This window comes from Idiotropiscis lumnitzeri, chromosome 9 (genome assembly GCF_059441095.1).
Source record: "Idiotropiscis lumnitzeri isolate Australia: NSW breed Sydney's pygmy pipehorse chromosome 9, RoL_Ilum_1.0, whole genome shotgun sequence".
NCBI lineage: Eukaryota > Metazoa > Chordata > Actinopteri > Syngnathiformes > Syngnathidae > Idiotropiscis > Idiotropiscis lumnitzeri.
In genome coordinates, this window is record NC_142399.1 from 9,355,768 (window position 1) to 9,379,634 (window position 23,867).

The following is a 23,867-nucleotide window of genomic DNA, read 5'->3' on the forward strand; positions in this document are numbered from 1 at the left end:
GAGGCTGATTGCAAAGTGCTTGCTCGTTATCGCCCGCACGTTATCATCTCTACATCTGGCCTCTCCAATGCTGGAGCACACTGGTGCCTCCGCGCCCCCGTTGCCACCCTCCGTCCCACTCCCAACCCCAATAAAGTCAACTCTATTTACCACATGCCAAGACCACAGTCGTGCAAAACTCATTTGAAGTCAGACCAAGCAATACAACGAGGATTTACGGACTGTGCAAGCTAATAGGCACTTGTGTACACATCTGTGTCATTCCAGAGTTCAGCCTATAAACCAGGCGTGGAAAAACATTATCTTACAGAAGGGAAGGGAAGCGAAGCTCATACGAAATTGGTTAAAGCAGGATGGGCACCTCACACTTCTTTGTCTTTGTAGCAGAATCCCAGAGAGCCACGGGGACAGGCAAACAAGCGCGCCAAATCAGAACTCGTGGTCGCAAGCAAAAGGTTGGGCCGCAGGATCAACAAAACGTGATATCGCTGATTTTGTGGTCATCAACAAAGCCTTAAACTGAGGGGTGTGGCTGACAAATCGTGATTGGCTGTGATGCCAGAGTGTGATTGGCTGACAGACCGTGACAAAATCTGCTTAATACATTCCCCTTCTTGTCAAACACACCAACAACTCGCGTTTAATAAGAACCTTTGTTTTGGTATTTATTCAATGCTGTATTGGTAGATATTTGCTACTCATTTTACATTTACATTTTTAATGTATGAATATTGCTTATGATTATTATATATGTGTGTTTATGCATGTGTGTGTGGAGAGAGATAGCCGCTTATCTACACCTCCCAAGAGTTGTCTTTATTTTCATTATCTTTGTCTAAATGTGAATGCAATTTCATTTATTTGTATTTTAATTGTATTCCTCGCTGAATCTTGTATTTTTAATTGTAATATTACATTAAAATGTATATGATTTTTGATCGTACTTAATTTTAATGCACTAATGTTAGCTCTTCGTTTTTGTTGGACATTTTATATTCTACTTTCACATTTGTATCTTTATATTCTAAATGTGCACATAATTGAACTTAATGTTTACTTTTCAATTGTTGTTAATAGCATCAAGCAAAGTTTGGGCATTATAATTCGTGAATGCAGTTTTTCAACTGTATATTTAACTCGTTTTAATAATTTAATGTCGAATTATTTCATTTTTATTTGCATTTCTTTTGATCGTTTTTTTTTTTCAGTTTAAAAAAAAAGTCGTTTGCAATGTGGGAGGGAAACGATCGGCACTAGGACCGTGCGGGCTCCTCAGCGCACATGGCACTTCGTGGTTGTCCGCTTGCTGTTTGAGGGCTGGCGGCGACCCGAGTCATCCGCTTCATTCCTCTGCTCAACGACATCTTCGCCATCATTCTCTGTTCGCTGCCTTTTCCAGCTGTCATGTCCTCAGCGCTCCAGCAACACTCCCACACGGAAAGCCGAAGCTAACACATGTTTCCCCACCAGCAGACTCGAGTGTGTCATTCGCTCGGTGGAGTCAGACAAACTTTTGTCTCCGCTTCTCGGTGACAGCTCCGCATTTGGAAGTCTGGCTGGTTCAACAAGTTTGGACGTGAAAAGGTTCCCCCAGTCCCGCTTTTGTGCCGGCTATAAGTCACAAGTGGAGAGTTTCCGACCGTTTTGCACCATGAGAATCTGGCGGCGGAGGAAGAACTCTGGCTTTCTCGTCTTGGCCGTCATCTGGTGCCTGACCTCGGCTCTCGCTAAGGGGGACACTACGATTTACAACACTCTGGAGGGTAAGTGAAAGCAGCAGCATATCTGTCACAGCCCTTCATTCACATTTATGCTTCCATTTATTGATTCTTTGTTTTATGGAGTTTTTTCCCCCATCAGTAATCGATGTACTGTTGAAAATGGTAATGTAGAGCTGCAGGGATATTTTTATGCATATTGTTTTATTTGAAAGTGCGATTTGTCAAATTTTATGGCAAATCACCAAACAAAAACGACACAGAATTATGTACAATAATTTGAAATCATGTTGAACTCGTCCCATTTTCTCTAGGAATCGAATTGGAAGTAACAAGTAAATATGTATTGGTCCAAAGCAATGAAATTGAATAATTATTGGGAATGGCTGAGTTATTGACATCTAATGCAAGAGCTTAATGCAAAAATATACATTTACTCAAACGATGGTAGGCTTTTCACTTTTGTTTCATAACATACTTTGGTACCTTGAGCTAATGTGCTAGTTTTAATCATATTTCCCCAATTAAATGAATTGAAATGCTATTCATCTGTTTCAGCCTCTCAAAAAAACGACAAAATATAATGTAATATATTTTAGAGAGGAATGCAGTATTTTATAATATCGCCCTTTTAAAGTATAAAAAAATATATAAAATTAATACAATTTTTGTCGTACTTCGCATTAATTGAATGGCCATTATGCCGCCTCCTTGACCACCAGGGGGCAGTCTGACAACCGGATTCATTAACGTCTGAAAGTTATGGATAGCTCAACTCCCCACGAGGATAAAGAATATATGACCATGAGTACTGTTTTATTGAATATTTCACTATTTGCCAAAATACTGCTATTGCGAGTAGAGTTGACTTCATTGCCGGCACGTGCTTGTATCTCAAGTTTCAGCTCAAGACACCACTGTATATTTTTTGTTTTATTGCTGTGGTTGTTGTCTGCAGTGGTGTACACATGTTTCTAATATCTTGGCTGCTTTTCGGTGACCCTTGTGCATATATATATATATATATATATATATATCATGGATTTTGAATAATATAATCGCATTTATTTTGCATCCCAACATTGTGAAGAATGCTATTCAGAGGTTTAGCGCTCACATCATCATCATCATCTCAGCGGAGCCGTTAAAACTTTCACTCACAGGAGGAGTTGATCCAAGTGTGAATGCAGCGAGCAGTAAAAATAGTGTGAAGTAGGGCAGCACGAGGCATCTCTTTGATATCAGCGGGGTATCGACTCCGCCGCCTCTGTGGATTGTTTGTCATGGCGTTCTTCCAATTTCCACCTAAGCCACAACATTAGGTACTAATGAGATGTGGGGGGGAGTAGATAATAGCACTAACTATTTGACCTAATATGACAATATGGATAAACCTAAAAAAGTGTGTTTACAAGCCGAGGCAGGAACTTAGTGGTCTGTGTCCATGTAGTTGCCAGACGAGCGAGTCAGATTTGCAACGAGAGCCAACGTTGGGCTGCTGCCACGCACTGACTGATTCGTGCCCAAATCCAGGCCGAGCGCAGTTTAGTAGTTCAGAAGCCCAAACATGGCGCGACGCCAGAAATGCAGTCAAGAAAACATCAGAGCGTGCATCGCATCGGGACACCTAACCTGGACCGAGTTGACAACTTGACTTAGCTCTGAAAACACGCATCCTTCCAATTTTGTATAGCGCTTGTCCTCATTGGGGTCGAGAGACCTACAAACATTCCCGCTCACATTCATGCCTCTGGATAATTTAGACTCTAAATTTTAGAGTCTTCAATGAAACGAGCATATTTTTGGAATGTGTGAAAAAGTCGGAGTATCTGCTTGTTGTGCAGAGCGGGCTTCATACATGGACTGTTTATTTTACTTTTTTCGCGAGCTTGTTGGTTTAAAATTAGCGTCATGCGAATGAGACAATTTGCATGCATCAGAGATGGACGTAACAGAGAGAATCTGATCGCTTTTCATAATAAATGTTTCGGCTTCGAATAACAAATATAAACGCTGCAAGTTTTTTTTTTCTTACATCAGTGCGGCCCAGTTCAATGTGGTACCGGGCCGCATCCCTCTGGTTGGGGACCACTGCTGTAGAGCATTGTTCTGCCAGGAACAGTCAAAAAGCAATCCGAGTCACCGTTACACAAAGTTAAAACAGATGAAATCCTTTCCCCTCTATTGCCGGATCAATACCGAGTATATTTCATTACTACTAGCAAAGTTAACGAGAAGTAACAAAATGACTAAAACTCAAATTGCAAAAAAAAAACAGTTATTTGTGAATTATAATTTATTTACTTTATTTCCCAGTACTTGAAGACTTTTTTTATCTTGCAATAAACAAACGTGTTTAAAAAAAACTAAACCAAATACTAAAACTAATAAAACTCAAAGCATTTTTGAAAAAAATAAAAACAAACATAACTGCTCTAAAAACTAACTAAAACTAACTGAATAAAAAAAAAAAAAACATCAACAGTCCAAATGAAATAAAAACTAATTTTAATGAAGACTCCAAAACTATTAGAACCCAACTTGTGATTCCTCAAGACAAAAAAAGCACACACTACGCTGTCCAATTATGATTGGCAGTCGTCTCGCGGATCTGTGTATGTGGCGCATGCAGAAGACGCATCACCCAACGTGTTATTTGAAGGCTTTGTTGTGTGGTTGAGAAGGATGGCTATTTGACTGCGTCTCCCGATCGATTATAATTGAAAATGAGCCGTCAACTAATTGATTATGTGCCGATTTTTTTTTTTTAAAAGATCTGAGAATCATAATGATGGCAAGTTAGATGACAAACTAGATGACAATAAGTAAAGAACGACTATATTTTCATGATAATCTCGACACATTGAATCATCTAGAATCACATTGGCACTGCCCGTCATCCGCTGTGAACCAGGAAGTAGCCTGCCTGCTAAAATACAAGCTCAAATATGACACTTTGGTTTAGTTTTTGTTAAGTCGGGCCTTGGCGGAGGTCGGTGCTCTAGCGGCTGACATTCAAGTTATGTATTGTCATTACAGCAGCGCTGAAACAACAAAATCAAACGGTGACCCAAGACTTTTGCGCAGTAATGTATCATCCATGAAACTGTCCGTATAGCGATTAAATCAAGATAACTGCAACCCCCACCTTCAGAAAAAAAAAACATCGTGCTGTGTTTGTGGGGTTAAAGAGTCATCCAGCATTTGTTACAAGACTGTTGAACTCATTAAAAAGGGAGGAAAAAAACATTTGTGAGTGTTTAAATCAAGTTTTATCAGCAACGACGATGAAAATGGCAGTGCAGTTGATTTCACGTGTTGCTTTGCTTGTCTCTGCTCATGCATGTCAACCACTTGTCAGGGGGGAGGATTCTGATCTCATTTTTGAGCCGAGAAAGCTCGATAAATAATTAGCCCGATGACCAAACGACCTGGATTAGATTTGTGGATCTCGGCTGGTCCCGGGAGCAGCGTCTGACGGCATTCATTAGACAGATTAGCGCTTCTACGTCGGCCAAACAAAGCCAGAGCGAGACACCCCTCTCCCTTTCTCGCATCTCCCCCGTGGGAGCGCGGCCCACCTCTCCGTGCTCTTTTATTTTATTTTTTTCCGGTATAGAAATCACGCATCTCGCTGATGAATAGCCGCCGTCAACGTCCAAACAAGCGACGTCTGTTAAAGCCATTTAGGAAATGACCTCGCCGTGGTTTGTCTTTCGAAGCCCGCCGGGTGGCTTGTCACTTGACATTTTGAGAACCGGCTGGCATTGATTTGCTGTCATCTTCTGCGAGGCATCATTGGTCATCGCGTCTTCCTCTTTGGCCTCGGGAAAGGCACGGCACGGATACGCTGACGTTCCCGCACGTCAGCCTGGCTTGTGCGATACAAGCTGATCCATTTGGAAGGATGTGCTCCGCATGTCACGAGTACTAAACGCGTCTGGAAGAGCAGACAATACAGCCTCCTCCTCTGGAGCCTTTGATTGATGGCTGTGTTGTTACACTTCCTCAATCGGCTTCAGACAGGTGCGGGAGGCAGTTCCCAATCCCCATTAAGTATGTAATAACCTCCACCCGAGGGGTACTGTTTTTGTTTGTGTCTTGGCAGGATTATGCAAAAACGACTTAGCAGGCAACGTCTGAGAAAAAGAACAGATTCAATTTTCGGGTAAAGATGCAAGCCCGTGTGTAATGCTTTATTAATGAGCCAAGCTTGAATTGGATAAGATAAGGTTAGGTTTTTGTTTTAGTCGTCTTTTAGTGGTAAACGCAATTTTATGCTATCACAACATGGCTCAAGGTAGGACACTGACTGCATAACATTTTGCAAAGCACTTTAGACATTTGACATTTGGGTTCATTGCGGAACAAACTCTTTTATTTATTCATAAAATCTGCCCCTTGTACACCCTCTGCATGACAGAATGTTTTGTTCTTTTGGTGATTATCCAGCATCATCTCACCTTTTTTATTATTCTGCTCTTCATTCCATCGCTTTAATAAGGGTGTGTGATTATGGAAATACACTCAAACAAAAAGTGCTTGATACATCTGCGGGCGTGCTAAATTCTAAGTGGTATAAAAACAAACCAAAAAATCTTGAAATGCAGTTCCTTGTTTAAAAAAAAAAAACATGACATGACATTGGGAGGTTTTCAACCCCTCAGCACTGACTGGGAGGTGACCCAACATGTGTAATAAATTCCCGCTAATCCCTAAATCCCCCGCTAAATTCCCATCAGGCTTAAATCTGTGTGAGACAAGACTGGAATTGACTCCTGGACCGCTTGCTCCCTCGGGATGACACTGGATAAAACCTCCTATCACGATGAGCCCTTCCATCTTAAAGGTTATTCCTGTTTGATACGGTTCAGGGGAGGCGTGGTGCCGGGGGTCTCACGGGTTGGGTGATGGCGGTTTCGCGCCTTCTCAACTTCTCTGCTAATTCTATTGATGTGTTGTCACGTGGGAAATCAAATCGGAGGGAGTTGTCAGATGAAAATGAAGCGAAAGGAAATGTTTTGCCTTGGTGGAGGTACAAAGGCTCTTATTCAATGACGGGCTTTCCTGCAAACACGACTTGATTTGATTTGATCAGGAGATTTATTTGCCGTCCACAATTTGGTTGGATTTTGCACAAAGTGACCTGGTGTGATTTGTAAACAGCTGACATTGTGAAATCTTTTTTGGGGGGTGTGAGCTCTTTTGTCACGCTCTTCGCTCGATTTTTTTCTCATCAATCAGGAATTAAATATAATTGGGGTGCTCCATTGTTGTCTTTTTTTGTACCATCGACTCTTGAGAAACGTTTTAGTAAAATCTTTAACTGCGTATTAGCCCTGGTCTGACGTGGTTTTTTTTTTGTTATCGTTCTTTTTGTTCCCAGTGACTAATAGTGACCTTCATTAGTATGCAAGCATTCGTCAATCTGAGAGTTTGTTTTGTTCGCATGCAAAATTGAATGCCACAACCACTCGGTGTTATGCTTCAACATTTTAGAACATTTTCAAAACAGTCCGGAACAAATGTAAGAGATGAAATTCAAATCAAGAATTTATTATATGATGCAGAATTTCAGCCTTTAAGAACTGTACAGACAAAGCTTTAAATTCATTCGTAAACGGACTAATTAGAAATTATCTGTGGAAGCGTGGTGGTATTGTGGTTAGCACATCTGCCTCAGTGAGTCATGCGATTCAAATCTCGGCTGTGGCCTTCCTGCATGAAGTTCGTACACCAAATTGGACGCTGGCATGAATGTGAATCTGAAATTGTTGTGGCAAGAATGAACGACTGGCAATCAATCCTGGATTTACCCTGCTGGGTTCAGTTCCAGATCACCCTTGACCTTAATTAAAACAAGCACTGTAGAAAAATGGATGGATGTACATGCATGCAAATTGCACGACTTTTGGTGCGTAGGCAAGTCCCATCGAAATATGTGAAAGTCTTTCATGAACAAGCGAGCATGCCTTTCCTTTTTATCGCTGCTTTTTGTAATTAGCCTTCAAACCGCAGCATTTATTGGAGTCACACTGTTGTATTTCCCAACCAACAATCCAGCACATCAAATCCGCTTGTTTTATGGATTAATGCGCACTCATTTCCAGCGTTTGAAGTTGATGGAAATGCAGTCATGACTTGTCTTCAAAGAGCACGACAGACTTTATTTACAGACGTATGCTGGCATGAAATGAATACATGACCACTGGGGAGGGGTGAGATAGTAAACATTGTATGTGCTGAGGCAAGAGTGTACCACTGAACTCTGGGTGCTCCTCTTCCCTTGCATGATGTCGGCCACACATTCCCACAGACGCTTTACGCTTCTGTCCCGAGGGAGCGGCAAAACAGGCCATGGCGTGAGATACCGTTTTTTTTTTGTGCAACCTTGAACATCCCACCTCCCCACTTTTCTCCTCCTTCCACACCCTCTACTCATCTCCTCCCCTTTGTGGGAGGAGAGCTGGAAAACAGCGGCGGGAATACGATTCCCACATTTGTCTTGAAGACGCTGATTTGTCTTAATACGTTTCATCACACGCTCGCTATATTTACAATTTGCTCATGTGACCTCATTGAATGTAATGGGAGGAAAGGCATTTAAAGCCTTTTATCTGATCATGCGGAAGGGGAATTTTCCATCCTGTGCGCTGGTTGCTAAAGGCGGAGGTTTTTCATACAGTAAATGATGTGCATGTATTATTGATGTGGTTGTGATACAGTTGCCGTGTCCCGCTGTGATGCAGCGCATCTCTGGAAAGAACTCAAACTCAAATAGCCCAATTTGTGATGGCCCTGGGTTTCCAAGTTACACTCGTTAGACACTTGGTGAGGTTCACCTGCGCCGTCTGATGAAATCCAATACAAGAGCTGGGTAACGTTGCTCGGTTTTGATTGACATTTGCACTGAGGGCTGCGTTTAATAATACAGTGGAGCCTCAAAGGTCAAACGCAATGTTATGAGAAATCCCAAAATGTATTTTTTAAACTTTTTGTTAGACCTTGACTTAAAGGTGGGTTCGTTCCGCTATATTGAGATGCTGCTGTTTTTCACCAAGCCTATGTAAAGAGGTGGCAGCGTTTGACTCGCCAGTTGGTCATATGAGCGCACACAGTCTTTGTGGCCCCGCCCACACAACGGCACAGTTTTCAAATTGTCCTTTTTTTTTTTTTTTTTTATTTAATATGAATCGTCCCTCGCATTTAATCTGTTTGCATTACATCTTCAACTGCCGAAAAATATCCACAAGAACTTTACTTGTGCGGTTTCACAAGTGTGAGCAAAAACGGTACAAAATTAAATATATTAATTCAAAAAATATAATTCAAAAAATATATATTTCTGCCTTTATTCATGTTATTTTATAAAGATTTCATCTATGAGTGATTTAGTTTATTTTAATTGTTTTAGATTAAAATAAAGAGAAAAATTTCTTCATTTACACATTTATTAACGATAATTAACCGAAATTTATGACCAGATACTCGGTATTTATTTATTTATTTTTGTTTTTTTACATTTATTTACATTTTTGGAGCACTATTTCTTGAATCTTGTGTTTCTAAAGTAACTCTATCCCGAGAACAATTCTGGCCTAATCTACCCCCCAACCCACCGCTCATGAATTTAATTTGTTCCAGTAGCTCACAACGTCTCAAACACATGAGTTTTTTTAATGACTTCTGAAGCATATTTTTCCCAGATTTCTTTTTTTAATATGCCAATTGTTTGACCTCAAGTATACTTTGAATGGCGCCAAACTCATTTAATGTAAGTGGCAGACCATCCCGTAGTTATGGTTTCCTTTGTTAGGACTTTGAAAGTCACATGAATGTCTAATCACCTCATGATATTCATCCCTCCGTGCCAAAGTATAATTGCTCAAGATAGTCTTCCTGAGACATCCCATAACCAAGCCTCTGCTGACTTTGATCGCAAGTGAGGGAACGTGCTCAAATTTGCTACAATTATCCGTATGTGCATCGTGTCCACGTTAACAGTTATCCGCCCAGTGTTGATGCATGGGATTTTGTCTCGTCATATTTTAAAGCCTTCAGTGTGGTTTCAAGTCATCGCTCATGTGGAGGTCATGTGTCGTCACCTCTGTGTTGAACAGGAAGTGCCTCAGCCAAGGCCGAACAGTCAAGTCAAGCAGAACGCTATGAGACCACCGTACCTCTGCTGCTTACAGGCCGACACAGCGGACCCCTCAGCCAACTGGAGCCAGGGGTATGTACTCGCAAGGCCGTTTCCATGCAACGCTCACTTGAACAACACCCGGTAGACCTTCGCCAAGGTCGATCAGCAAAGACGTATTTAGTCATTTCGGCATATGTGTATGGCAAACATTTTGAACACTGGCGTTTTCGTCAACTATAAAGAGCAAATTGGACAATATTCTGGAAAAGAACATTATGATTTAATGCAGTTTAACATTTCATACATGCTGTGTCACCGTGAAAAAGGTTGAAACCTTTGGTAGTTTTTATTTACAAAAAAAAACAAACATCTTTTGGCCTTTCCACTAGCTAACTCTGATTCAATTTCCTCATAACACGCCAACAAGTTAGTTTTCTTCTTCTTCCTCACTCAAGTCTGAGAAGAAGTGAGCTCTTGAAACCATCACGACATGTTCTCGATGGCATTTTAGTGTGTTTTCAAAGCACATAAATTAAGATTGAAATAATGAATCAAACACAACTTTATTGATGTGTTTTTGTGTGGATTGTTTGGGGCGGGTGCTGAAAATCTCTGGAATTAAGAACCACATCAAGATGCAGTGGCAGTCCATGTATTTGATTGCTGGGGATTTACATGACTTAATCCACTTCTTAATACCACCCGTACCGCGTCGCAATTATCGAAGCCGTTAATAGTACACAAAAACATTATTTATCTATTAGCATGTGTGAAAGACGAAACCAATTTTCTTTTCTAATATGTTACAGCTGCTAAGAATACACCAGAACTGCATGTCCGCAGATTAGTTTTTTTTTTTTTTTTAAACCAGCCCTCAAACCGCAGCATTTGTTTGAGTCATACTGCTTCGCCACAAAAAGCAACAACGTGATTGAATGCTCGTTTAATATCGGGCTGTTTGTTTTATGGATACATGTGCATTCATTTAGAGCGTTTCAAGCTGACAGAAAAGCAGATGTGAGTCATCGCTCAATTTTTGAGGACAGACCTCATTCCAAGACGCCAACCCTCACCAATTGTTTTTGTCCTTTTGCTTATTTTCAACTTCTTCTCGGTTTTACTCTGCCAAGGCGGCTATAATCAGAAATGTATAAAAGCGACATGGTTGTGGATCCTTTAAAAGTCTTACATTAGATTCTTGTTCCAATTATTGTAAAAAAAAAAAGACAGGCCGTATTTTTTGGACTATATGGCGCTCTGTAGTGTAAGTCAGGATCAGTCACAAAACGCATCATAAAGAAGAAAAAAAAAGTATATGAGTCGCTTTCTGGGGAGAAATGTACTGTACAAAAACCGAGACCTATAACTATAGAACTCGTCGTCCCCAAAACATCCCGTCTTCATCGTTAAAAATACGTTCCGAGCTCGCACTGCTTCACACCGACTGTTGGGAAACTCAGCGCTGCTGAAATGTGCCGTTCAGCTATTCAGAGTGACCCAAAAAAATGGAGTGACAGAGCCCAGCGCGGCAGGCACTACAAAGGAAGTAAACAGTTCAAGCTTGCACTGCTGAATGATTAATTCTAACAAAGGCTGCATTCGGAAATTAATGTGAGTACGCTGCCTCAAAAAATACGCACTCTCTGTGTGTTTGGGCATCAGAGCAAATTTCCGAACGCACCTGGCAGCTAATGACAATGGCAAAACAAAAGTTTAAAATGGCTTACATTAACTAGTATCCCAGAACACGTTGTGGTCGAATTTAAAAATACCTATTAATATAAATTATATAAAATTATTTTTTTTATTTTTTTTTTATTTTTATTTTTTCATAAAAATGATTTTCTTGAATATGTTGGGCCAGCGGAGAAGGCCTTGACCGCCCACCACTGATATGAACCCAGCCTTAGGCGATGACCCATATTGTGATTATTCTCACCTTGAAAGGTCTTCACTCGCCTTTCTAGTATCATTGTCGTTGGCCCTTACAGTGTTCCAGCATACATTGTCTCATGTCTTTTTTGTGTTGTGACGGCAATTGACAAATGCTTTCCACACGCGCTGCCAAGCAGCCCCTTGCTGAGCTCTGGAAAATCAAATGTTTCTATCAAACACCGCTTAAAAAGAGATCCTCTGGCTTTAGAGTGTGTGCGTAGGTGTTGACAACTCCTTCAACATTTTTCCTGTCGCAGGGAACTTCCTGTTCCAACTCAGTAGTCCTCACAAAAAGTCGGTCGGTGAAGGCAGGGCAGGATTGTTAATTACTCACACTTATCAGCCGCGCTGGAAAGACGGAGCGTGGTGCGTATAGGAGATGCAACTTAAAGCCCGACGCGGTTGATTAGGCCGTTGGTTTATAATTACATCAGATAGGTTGAACCACCGCTGCCGCATTTTTTAAGACTGGAGAAGGTGACTCTTTTTTCAATTAGGCAGCTAATGATTGTCTTATCTCAGATGGAACGCGCAACTTGCCTGCACCGATTTTGGCGCTGTTTTGCTGGTTTCATTGAGTTGAACTACAAATACAAAAAAAAAAAAAAGAATTAATCTGCATGCACACTTTCCTTTTTGGCTGACTGGCTTTCCGCGACACAAAACATATTAGTCTTCAATATTTCAGGAAAGCTGCATATACCCTTAAAACTGCTGTGTTAAAAATGACCCAATATGGATGAAAAAAAAATATATATTTTTTTAACACATCAGATTTTAGGGTGTACGCAACTGTTTTTAACTTAGCTATTTTTACTGGTTATTGTCCAATGAGGAGTTCGTATTCATCGTCACCTCCAAACCTCCCACAGAGTCAAGAAGTGGAAACGTGTCAAGGTTTTTTTCAACACTGTATAGTGGTTAATATTTTTGTAAATACATAACTATGTGGGGACTGATCAATAGCATCCGTAAAAAAAATTCAAATTGATCGAATTTTGCTATTGAAGCTTTATTTTAGCGTGGAAGCCTTCAGATTTGAGCACCAAATGGAGACACTCTCCCACATTCACTTCCTGTCCCAATACTTTTGTCCGACCTCCCGGGATGCGGATGATGCGGAAGCGGCCTTCCTTTTTCCCACCGTCTCCATTGTGCCTCTTCACATCCTGCTTTGCTTTGTGTGTCACTGCGAGGTGCAGGCAGGATGGCCGAGATCAGGTTGCCCACTTCACCACCATTCATCCCTCTTATTTTTTTCTTTTTTTTTTTTCCCCTCCTTCCAGGGTTATCCACCGTCACTCCGGCTGCTGGTGCGCGCCAAAGGCCTACATCTAGTCCTGCTGCTGGAGAAAAACGAGTGAGTTTTTATGCCATTTATAGTGAGTGGTCATCGTGGAGGGAAGACACATACATTTTTAATCACAACCAGATGAATGAGCTACTCTCTCCATGCAAGAATGGAGAAGTCCTATAAGTCTAGAGTATGACCGAGTGTGTTCAAGGAGGGAGAAAATAATATATCCCCTCGCGGTTTTGCCCTTTTTAAAGTTCACTTTCTCCGAAGGGCCAAAAAAAGAGATGAAAGGCGATGAAGAAGGCGGCGGAGGAGAAACTCTTGAGTACGAACTTGTTCTCTCACTCTCGCTCTCCCTTCGCCTTTCTCTCTTCTCATCACTCCCCTCCGGACTGCCGAGAATAACAGTGGACTGTGAAACGAGGGGTGGGGATCATGTGGAGTTCATAAATATGGTGATGTACACATAAACACCCAGGGAGGGGCGAGGGGGGGGGGAGTAGGGGGGCAGCAGAACCCGCGAGACGCAGAGTGTGCAAAGGCCAGGTTTCATGTCAGGGGGAGAGTTACGACCTCGAAAGCATGATGCCGTTGCTGACTCATGCCTTGTTTCTGCCAGAGGGTCTTATTCAAAGGGAGTGGTGGTGTCATATTTTATCCTTTTAGTGTTCTCACTTGTAATTTGGGATCTTCTGACCAGCAAATAATAATTGCATTGCACATCTGGTTCTAGTTCTTCTTCTTTTTTTTTTTTTTTTTCATTTAAAAAAAAAATAAAGAAAGAAATTGAAAAAGTCCCAGGTGTCATAATGTTGTCATGAAAATTCCCCAAAAGATCGAGAATGACAGTACTCGTTCCACACCCTTGTTTTAAAGTCTAGATAAAGTGAAAATATGTCTTCTTAATTTGACACACCTCAGAGAAGAGAGTTCTTAACAACCCTGTAAAATTGCGATGATTCAAATAATATATCTAGAACAAGGCTTCAAAATTGTGAAAAATTGAGCCACTCTCTTAGTTTCAAACAATGTGGACACGACCGCTCAACCGTCAACTGTCAGTCAAACACCGCTACGACCTGGAACAATGGATGCGATTTCATTTAGCATTTTTCTTAGCTACATGATTGAGTCTCAAAAATATATCCGCTTAAAGCCACAGGTGGCTGGAATTTGTCCCATCAGGTCATCGCGGGGCTATTCCATGTCTTGACAATGAGGCGCTCTAATTCCAATGTCAGACTACACAAATGTAGCCCAATTTAAAGCCGATTAACGCGTCACAGACAAACATTGTGTCTCATTGCCGATTTTTGAGTTGTCTCTATCGTGTCTGCAAGGGGAATAAAAGCATTTTCACTCGTGGAGACAGCACTTCATATAATACATGTCAAGTTGTGTCGCGGATCTGTGCATGTTGCTAATGTGATTTTACAAGCTCAGTTTTCTGTTCTTTGTCCCGTTTAGCCATTGACCAGTAAAGATCTGAGGCCACTCGGGGTCCAGTGGTTAGGATTCGGCAATCGGACTCCCTGTCAGGGAACCAATTGGAAACATTTTGACGGTTTTTGTTGTTCTGTTTATCTTTAATGCTTGCTTATTCCAGAAGACTGTTTTTTTTTTTTAGTTGAACTATTAAATGGATTACAAAAAGATCGACGCAACCGTTTCGTGCCAGATGCGGAAGAAGGTCTAATCTACCCAAAATGTTCACTTATTTTTATGCAATCCATGCTGCGCCCACGTAGGAGGTTGATTTTTGCCTAGCCCAATGTGATCAAGTGCGACTCCTCAGTCTTAATTGGATTCAACTCGTATGAGTGCCGTAGATAAGGAAAGTCAAGCAAGGGAGAGGTTGCAGCCACACAACGGCCTAGCACAAGTCGCCTATCTAATTATGTGTGCCAAAGAGGCCAACTCTATCAATGCTAGTCGCAATTCGCTTTAAATTGTCAAACTTTTCCCTTTCGCTCAACCCGAGCTTATGACAGGCAAACAAAAAAGCCTTGGCATCCACCGCAAAGTCAACAGAGACTTGGAACACCACCCGTGGGCTGGCACCAAAACGGAAGCCATCATGGTCCGCAACGTTCCCGGCACGGTGGCTTTGTGGGGTTGCCTGGCGAGCGCTTGGCTAAATCTGGGAAGCAACAGCGAGAGATAAGAAAAACCCGGCTATACATAGACAAGCAGGCCGGAAAAGACAACAACAACTCAACATGGAGGAACTCGGGACGCGGCAATTGTTTGCACCAGAAGACGAGTCAAACTACCGACACAAAAAAAATAATGCGACGGCAACATCCGAGTCAGAACAGATTCCTTGTTTTCTTATGTAACACAGTTTATCTTCATCTTTTATTTTGATCATTTTATTTTATTTTTTTAATGAATGAAGTTGCTGCAGACTGGAGATAACGCACACACCAGGAGATGTTGGCATTGTCCGCCGAGTGTTTCCGTACGGCGTGCGTCTTCTTTCCCTTTGAAAACACACAAGAGGATGTTGCGATGGGGATTTCTGTCAGCAACAGAGTGATGTCGTTGCCATGTGTTTCAAACGGGGCCCTTTCCTCTTTTCTTTCCTGCCGCAGAAGAATGAAAGGAAATGTTGTCAATGGCAAGTGAGCTTTTTCTGCACAAGGCTGGTCCGAGTAGCAATAAATGCGTGGGGGATTGTCTTAAAAGCAGAAACGTGGGTTGCAATAAGGACAGAGTAGGATGGCGAGTGCTGATATTGGCTGAGTGCGTCTGAGGGTAATGTTTGAAGCGGAGGAACAGGGATCTACCTTGTAAATGGTTTTCACTTTTAAACATGTGTGTAAACTGTGTATTTTTTTCACACTTTGAAATATAAAAATAGGCACCCGCCTCTTCTCGGTTCGCTACTCACATAATAGTGTTGCCCTGACCTGTGAGTTCATTCAGTTCAAAATATCAAATTGTTCAGGACCCCAAAAATGCGTACATTTTTGGATCACTATTACAATATTTTTATAAGATTGTAATATTTTTATAATGGATAATTCAATAGATTTTTTCTTCATCTATTAATTGAATAAGTGGTATTGCAAAATCATTCTTTTCTGATTATTGTGTTCTTGTTTGCTGATTAATGCAAAGGATTACTAGTTTGATGTTTTCTCAAAATAGTTGTCGAATAATCAGATGATCGATTGATTTTGATACCTCTACAAGTTATACTCACCTGGATCAGAGGAAGTCCGACTTAAATGCAAAATAATTGCATATAATGTTGTCGAAATAACCTCGCAAAATATTCACACTGTGTGTACGTCAGCTTGGGAGGCTGCTTTGCTTTGTAGTCCAGCAAAAAAAAAGACATTTCACCCTTACAAATACTCCTGGAAACTATCAAATCTAGGATTAAACAGAATTTCTCCGATCGTGCATCCATATATTGTCATTTAAGACAAGGCGAGGTCAGGGACCAAAGGTTCTGAGTGGGCTGCACCGTCGCAGCGATATCACAGGACACATCTGGCCCGCAAGCAAGCGGAGCGGATGGGAATGGCAGCGAGCACGAGAAGCTCGGGCTGGTGTCGCATGACTCACAGCTGAAGAATAGCGAGGGTCGCTCAGCCGAAGTGGGTTTGCCAGGTGTGTGCAGTTCCTTTGACGTTAGGGAAATAATCTCATTTTGGGGCACCATTTGGAACCATAGTCTAGCAAATGGTATTCAGTCCACCTATTTTCAAGTCCACGTTATGGTCACGGGTGAGCTGAAGCCATTTCCAGCTGACTTTGGCCGAGAGGCCGGGTGACTTTTTGCCAGTCAATCATAGGGCACATATGGACTCATTTTGTGTGACTCTTTCAGTGTGAAGCAAGGTTAGATACTTTTCTTTCGATTTTTAAAGCATGGTTGTTTACTTTTTGAAAATGTTTTGTGTTAGTTAAAAAAAAGAATAGTTTTATATAATGAAGCAAAGTAAACTACTGGTGTCAAACAACTAAAGTGTAGCTACGGATGTACTGGAATACAAAAAAAAATAAAAATAAATGATAATAATAAAAATTAACGCCCGAAAGCTCTTTTATGATATTAATTGACACGGACAAAAACAATAACATATGTATACATTAATTTTGTTTTCTTTTTATTTTATTTTGTGAATGAAAATATTCTTTCAAAATGAGTTTATTAGTTGTTTTCATTGCCTACAATAACCTTGGTGTGAAGTGTGACGCTGGAAAAGTCGAACGCTACCCTGTGTATCTGGCCAAAGTTGCGAAAAAAAAACAAAATTGCAAATAAGAGTTCCCCCGCAAAACACGCTACATTTCATCTCGATGGGAACAAACGGTAAAGCAAACTGGATCTTTTATTTGACACGTAAGATTCTTGAATCCACCTTTTCATGAATTAGAAATGATACAGACATTTTGCTGTCATCCCTCCGGTTGAAAATAAGAAATGAAAGAATACCTGAGCAAATCATACGGTGAAATTAATACAATGAACCCCAGCTATTTGCCGCAGATAAGGACAGAGCCCCCCCGAATGGGTTTCACCGCAAACCCCTTAGTAAGAAGAGGATCATAAAGCATCAACAGCATGCTTCTCGAACGTACATAATCATGAACCCACGTCACAAAATAGACTATATTCAGTCCTTCAGTTTTTCAAACAATTTTAATTTTGCAATAAAGGTTGGACATGCCACAGCACTTGGCTCCGCCTCTTCAAGGCTCATGCATGTAACAGATACTACAATATCTATGATTTTTCAATACATTTTTAGGCTTGAAGTTTTTCTCTTTTTTTGTCAATTTTATGTGTTCACAAGAGGGGAAAAAAATAATTTAATTTTATTTATTTTATTTTCAAAAAGTGCGGTTGGATCTGTAACGTTCGGCGCCATTATTGGGGCGTTGAGTTTAGTCGCAATATGATCTAATGATCTAATTGTCCAGCATTCTTTAATGGATTTTGTCTGCTGTATTCTACATTGACTTCTGACCATGCAAGCCCTGCTTAATAGCGTGAACATTAGAAGCGTAGTGTGATTTTCACATCACAGCCCGTAAGAACCTGCAAATGGGAGCGCAGCCTCGCTTGAAAGTCCTTCAAAAGGCACCGGCGTATATCTTGAGATTTACTCAGTGCGATGTGAGCGCCGGTAAGAAGAAAATCCATTACCCGGCCCGACGTGGTGTTTTGGAGGCGGCGGAGTGCGGTGCTTCAGATGTTGATGGTGCATAATATCATGCCCGGCGTCATTTATCGGCACGAGACAGGAACGCATCCTGCCGAGCGAGGCACATAAGGGATTATATTACCTTTTCTGCAGACAAAGATTTCTCAAGATAATAAAATGCACGTGTGTGCCGTGCATTCATAAGTGAGTGTGTGACAGCATGCAGCTATTAGTGTGCCATCTGTCTTGCGAGACGCCAGGGAAGCATCTTGCAGCCCCCCCATAACACTCCCACAAAACGTAGATGTTAGACTTTTAATAAACACAATTAAGTAATATCTCTCAACGTACAGATTGCTTTTGTGTGTGATTCAGGATCTCATCTCAGGTTGTTTTTATTTTGGGGTCCCTTTTTTTTTTGGTACGTGGCGCATTTGTGCTGCTACCATGAGAAATAATAAATATACCCACACTGGCAGTCTTACTCAGCAGCAGCTCGCTCTCACTTTTGGACAAATTTGTCTTCAAAGAAATTAACATGTGGATGGGTTTTTGTGAGATGGAAAACAAAAAAGACTAGGTTACATCTTAGTGTTTGCAAAGGTGTGCACACCCTCTTATGTGACTGTGCTCAGAACACATTCAAACTAATGTTACGCTGCAGTCAGCACTCGTACGCAATGTGCTTCTTAATAAACCCAAATCAAGTTCAGCTGTTCTAGTAGGTTTTGCTGACACTTTTGTAGTCACATCACAACACAAGCCATGATCTGTACAAAGCTTCCACGGCATCAAAGAGATGTGACAAACACAATAAAAGGATGAGCAGAAAACTTGCTGGGGTAGGGTACCAAGAAGCCAGCAGCAACATTGAAGGAGCTGCAGGAATTTCTGGCGAGTGCTGGCTATCAAAGAAGATGTTATGGTCTCATTAAATCAAGGTTGAACTTTTTGTGTGTAATTTCAGCAAATATGTTTGGGGCAACGTCAGGAAAAGTCTGCTTGAACATTTGAACTTTATTAGGGGTTAACCAAAGGCACTTTAAATGGTGACAGGTGTGCGCTGACTGTCATTTGACATGAATTTTAATCTGAAATTACCATTCACATTTATGGGCAATTTAGTCTTCAATGAACCTTTATTTATTTATTTATTTATTTATTTTTGCGGCTATCAGGAAATCCGAATGATTCACTCACATGAGGAGCGTCTGAGGTAATACGCAAACTTGACCTTAGTCTGCGGTCTCTCCGCTCGATTAGGTTCATCAGTCAACACAAGGCCGGCATGCATGGCTTCGCTCCGTGCACGTAAGAGGAAGCATGTGTTCAAAATAGGACCAGCTGTGCTGGCGCTGGCAACAAAAGTGGGGAGGAAGTGCGCGTCATGACATCACTGATAGACGGGACACTTTTGACCTCGCTGGTTTGCTTGCTGGACTTGATAACTAATGATAATTAATAGCAGATAGTTTAAGCAAGGATTTGCACAAAATCAGGGCGACGTTTTCAAAAATACGATGAATACGTTTTGAGAAACATCAAATGTAATATTGATATAAAATAATGTAAATAAAAGGTGATAGAAATATGTCTTTCATTAAAACGGGACTCCGTATATCTATTTAGATATAAATGTGGTTGCTGTCCAATGACAAAAAGCTCGTATTAAAAATTTTTTTTTTAAAAAGTCTTTCAATGGACAACCTTGCACCACAAATCCTCCAACATCCTGTGCCTATGAAACGTTGTCTCACTACATTTCCCTCTAATATTGCAGGCATTTGCGATTTTAATGTCATGAAGACATTTTACCTGTGGCTCATCTGATAATTGACATTATCGCCTCATAGGACGGCAGCCATTACGCCTCATGTTCCAGCGCATTAACATGAGCGACAGATCGTTCACCCGCATCCTCGTGTCAAAATGATACATCAGCAGCGAGCAAAGTTTCCGTCGCCGTCATCTTTGCCAGTTAATGAGGCGAACAAGCGACAGATTGTACGCTATTATCTTACGGGAGACTCCGTGCGGCGTGCATGAAAGTGTTAAGAGCGGGCTTAATGGCGCGAGGTGTTTTTTTTTTTTTTTTTTTTAAGGGAGGGGAGGAAGGTTTGTGTGCTCTGAGACAGGTTAGCTGATGGGCTGGAATGTGAGCATTCATTCATATGCAAAAACTTGAACTTATTGAGTTCCGATGCAGATACTGCACACTGCGATGCCAGAGCAAGGTTCTAATAGTTTGGGATATTTCATAGTAGTTGTCATTTTTATTTAATTTTTCATTAATTCATTTTTATTTATTTTATTTTATTTATTTATGTTTTAATTCCGTTAGTTTTGATTAGTTTGTTTTTTTGTTTTTGTTTTTTAAATACCATCTTTTAGTTTGGGTTATATTAATTTTAGTATTAGTTTTAGTTTTTCACTTTTGTATTTTGTACGTCAAATGTTTTATTTGTTTTTCAAAAGCATTGTCAGTTTTCATTATATTTAGTTAACAAAAAGGATTTTTCAGTTTTGGTTCTAGTTATTTCGTTGATTTTTGTTAACTATGATAAGTTGCTCGAGTGCAAAATAAATAATAAATCAGATTTAAATTTCAATTAAATATTTTTGTCAAAATTAATTACGATAATCGTAATGAAATTATTATTTATTTTTCTTTTTTTTTTTAACGTCAATCTCAATCGTATCATCTGGTGCTAGGATTTATTAAGCTATACATCTCCAGTAGGTCAACCAAGCATAAATCCAAGAAAAGAAACGAAAACTGAACTTTAAATGCTATGTGCTACGTGAACTCTATTCAGAAACAAACACATTTCATGCCTTACAGATGACAGTTTACAATTGTTAGTAAAATGACACTGAACCAGATGGCATTTTTGGTTCGGAACAATTGGAAAAATAAACAATTGGTGCAGAATACGCTCTTCAGCATTCACATAATAAAAAATTCCTGCAGTCCAAAGGTGTGTTATGAACACCATAAATAGTAATGCAGCCATAAAGCTTTAATTTCCTTAACAAACAGCCTCAGTGCTACAAGCAGAAGATAGCAATGCCAGCGGCTAATTTAGCACCACATACGGACGATGAAGATGACGGATGATCTGGATTCAAGTACAAAACAGTTCCCTTTTAAGGACATCTTGGGAATATGACATCATACCTTTTGTGCGAGAGAAAATATGTTTATTCCTGCACCACACTTTCAACGCCAGCCGACGGGTAATGGCTCATTCTCGCACGGCTCGGCTGCAGTTCACCTTTGTTGGGGGAAAAAAAGGGCTTAGTAACGTACATGACTGACTTCATAGGAATTAGCCGGTGTACAAACCCAAGTGGGCTTTTATTGGACACATAAAACACTGTCTTTAATCCTGTTGTTTGCGCTCGTAGCGATACTAACACTCGTGAGCCACAAAGAAATGAAAGAATAAAAAAGTTTGCTAATCGTCGTAAAAAAAAAAATTAATGAGATTTGATCATAACGGCCACATGCTGGAATAGTGGTTGCAACGAGTCAGGGGAAAAACGTTAACCCTTTTGCAGCCTGCAACTCATAAAGCCTACCAACTGACCAATATGTGGCGTTTTCTTTCTTCTTTTTTTTTTTTCTCCATTTTCTTTCATTTTTCAATTGCAGCCTTTTCGATTTGAAAATTGCATTTATTTTTTTTTTTTACGAAATTTGATTAATTGCTCAGCCCTTGTGTCAAAGTACCCTGTGATTGACCCGCAATCTATCCAGGTTGCCCCAAATCACCTGTGTGTTCTTGAGCTCACCTGCAACCATAACAACCACATTCCCTACAGAAAACGGATGGATGAATAACTCAGATGGTGTGTCAAAATGTAACATGCGTCCTTCAATTATTCAATTTAAGGTTGTGCAGTAAGTACGTTGTACTCATCTATCATGCCTCGACACACAAAACATGATAAAACCCACCACTACCTTCGCGACAAGCATCCTCTTTTTTTATGGCCACTTACAAAGCAGCGTATGGCTCAATCGTGGCCATTCAGTTCCCGCATCGACGAGGTTCATACCGTCCTCGCCTTTTGTATCCCCAACCTAAATCTTTCTGAGTTTGTTTTTTGTAGGTCTGAAGTAGCTCACCTTAAAATGATATTGTCACCAGACCATGAGTCATCTCGGTTTTCTTTGGCCTTTCATTTTACTCGTGTGCCGATGTCCCTGGCCTTGGAGAGAATGTGCTGAATAAGGTTTGTACCCTGAATGTAAAATAGAAACATCTCTCGTATTGCTGACCTTCACATCTTTTGGCTTATATGGTGCATTTAAATACGACGTCCCATTGCTAGTCCTGTAAAATATCTTGGAATTTCGATTTGCTGCGACTGGATCTTGCTAGTTAATCTCTCAAAGTGAACCAGCTGTTTTTCTTGTGACTTTTCAGAGCCATTTTTCCATCTTTAAGGAGCTCGTGGCAGTCATTATGTAAATAGCCTCACTCCGCCAGCCAGCGTGTTTGTTCGACAATTTATAGCAGACAAATTTGCGCCTACTATCTGTCTCATTGATCTGCTTGAGAACACTACCAGAGGTAATGTCAAAACAGTCTCGAGGTCGATTGATTGACTATGCAGACATTTGGTAATGGCACGACATTTGTTCGATGGCCTAAATGAGGTTGACACTTTTTTTTAAAAATATATATCTATATATACAGTCTATTTATGCGACTAATGTAACTAAGTGTGCCCTACGCAATCATGGATTGGCAAGCACAGCCAACGTAACAAAATAACTAGCGCGTGGGATGTAAAATTTGTCAGCTGGTTCTATTTCTCCAAAATCCGCCATATATTTAATAGAGGCCGTTTTAGAATCAGTCTGGAAATGACATCAATCCTTTCTCTCCCCCCAATGTGTGTTAGAATATCTGTTATTAAAGCGTCGATGGAAAGTTTTGCTGATCGCATGCATCTCGTGTATTGCCTTGCCAAAGGCTTTTAGGTTCCCTTTGAATTTTGGGGGAGGATGGGGAGGAGCCGCCGCCCCCTCAGGTACCCCACCACCCACTCCCTGCATGCTCCTGATGTTAGCCCAAGTGAGCCCCAGTTGGAAGCAGATTTTTGTTTGTCGATGCCATCTCACGTGAGCGTAGCACGGAGTCGACTATTTTGAGGATTCACAATGAATAAGCCCCTCGAAACCAATGAATGCCTTCCCCTAAATGGTCAAAACATCGTTTTACGCATTGGCTTTTTTTTTTTTTATTTATTTATTTTATCTATTTAATCCTATTGCTCACCAAAGCATCAGCACCTATCGAAGCTCGTAACAATAAAAGATAAATTAAGAGTTCCCATAATGGACAAACATAAAAATGTGTTTATACATAATAAATGCCTGTTCCCCTCTACACTAGAATAAATAACCACACCAAGCCACCTGATGAGGCTATCGAGTAGCTGGTAACGGCGGAGCAAAAATAACAGCAAAGGCTTGCATGTGACTGCAAGCGAGAGAGGCACAAATGAGGAATGCTGACAAGAGAAGAAGAGATCTCATTCACTGCAGTCCAGAGGATTTTGCTCTTTTTTTTATCCCTTTCTTTGTACAACCAGTAGAA

The 23,867-nt window shown here is 40.7% G+C and overlaps 1 protein-coding gene across 2 annotated transcripts in view; it reads left to right on the forward strand.

Annotated features, from left to right (window-relative positions):
* Positions 1 to 1,261: 1,261 nt before the first annotated feature.
* The window catches only part of adam12b (ADAM metallopeptidase domain 12b), a 56,130-nt gene continuing 33,524 nt past the window's right edge, over positions 1,262 to 23,867 (forward strand). For both annotated transcript variants that reach the window (XM_088304979.1, XM_088304980.1), the window contains exons 1-3: positions 1,262 to 1,763; positions 9,839 to 9,951; positions 13,083 to 13,156. In XM_088304979.1, the coding sequence (XP_088161105.1) occupies positions 1,652 to 1,763; positions 9,839 to 9,951; positions 13,083 to 13,156 (299 nt within the window). In that variant the 5' untranslated portion in view covers positions 1,262 to 1,651. The remainder of the gene's footprint in view (positions 1,764 to 9,838; positions 9,952 to 13,082; positions 13,157 to 23,867) is intronic.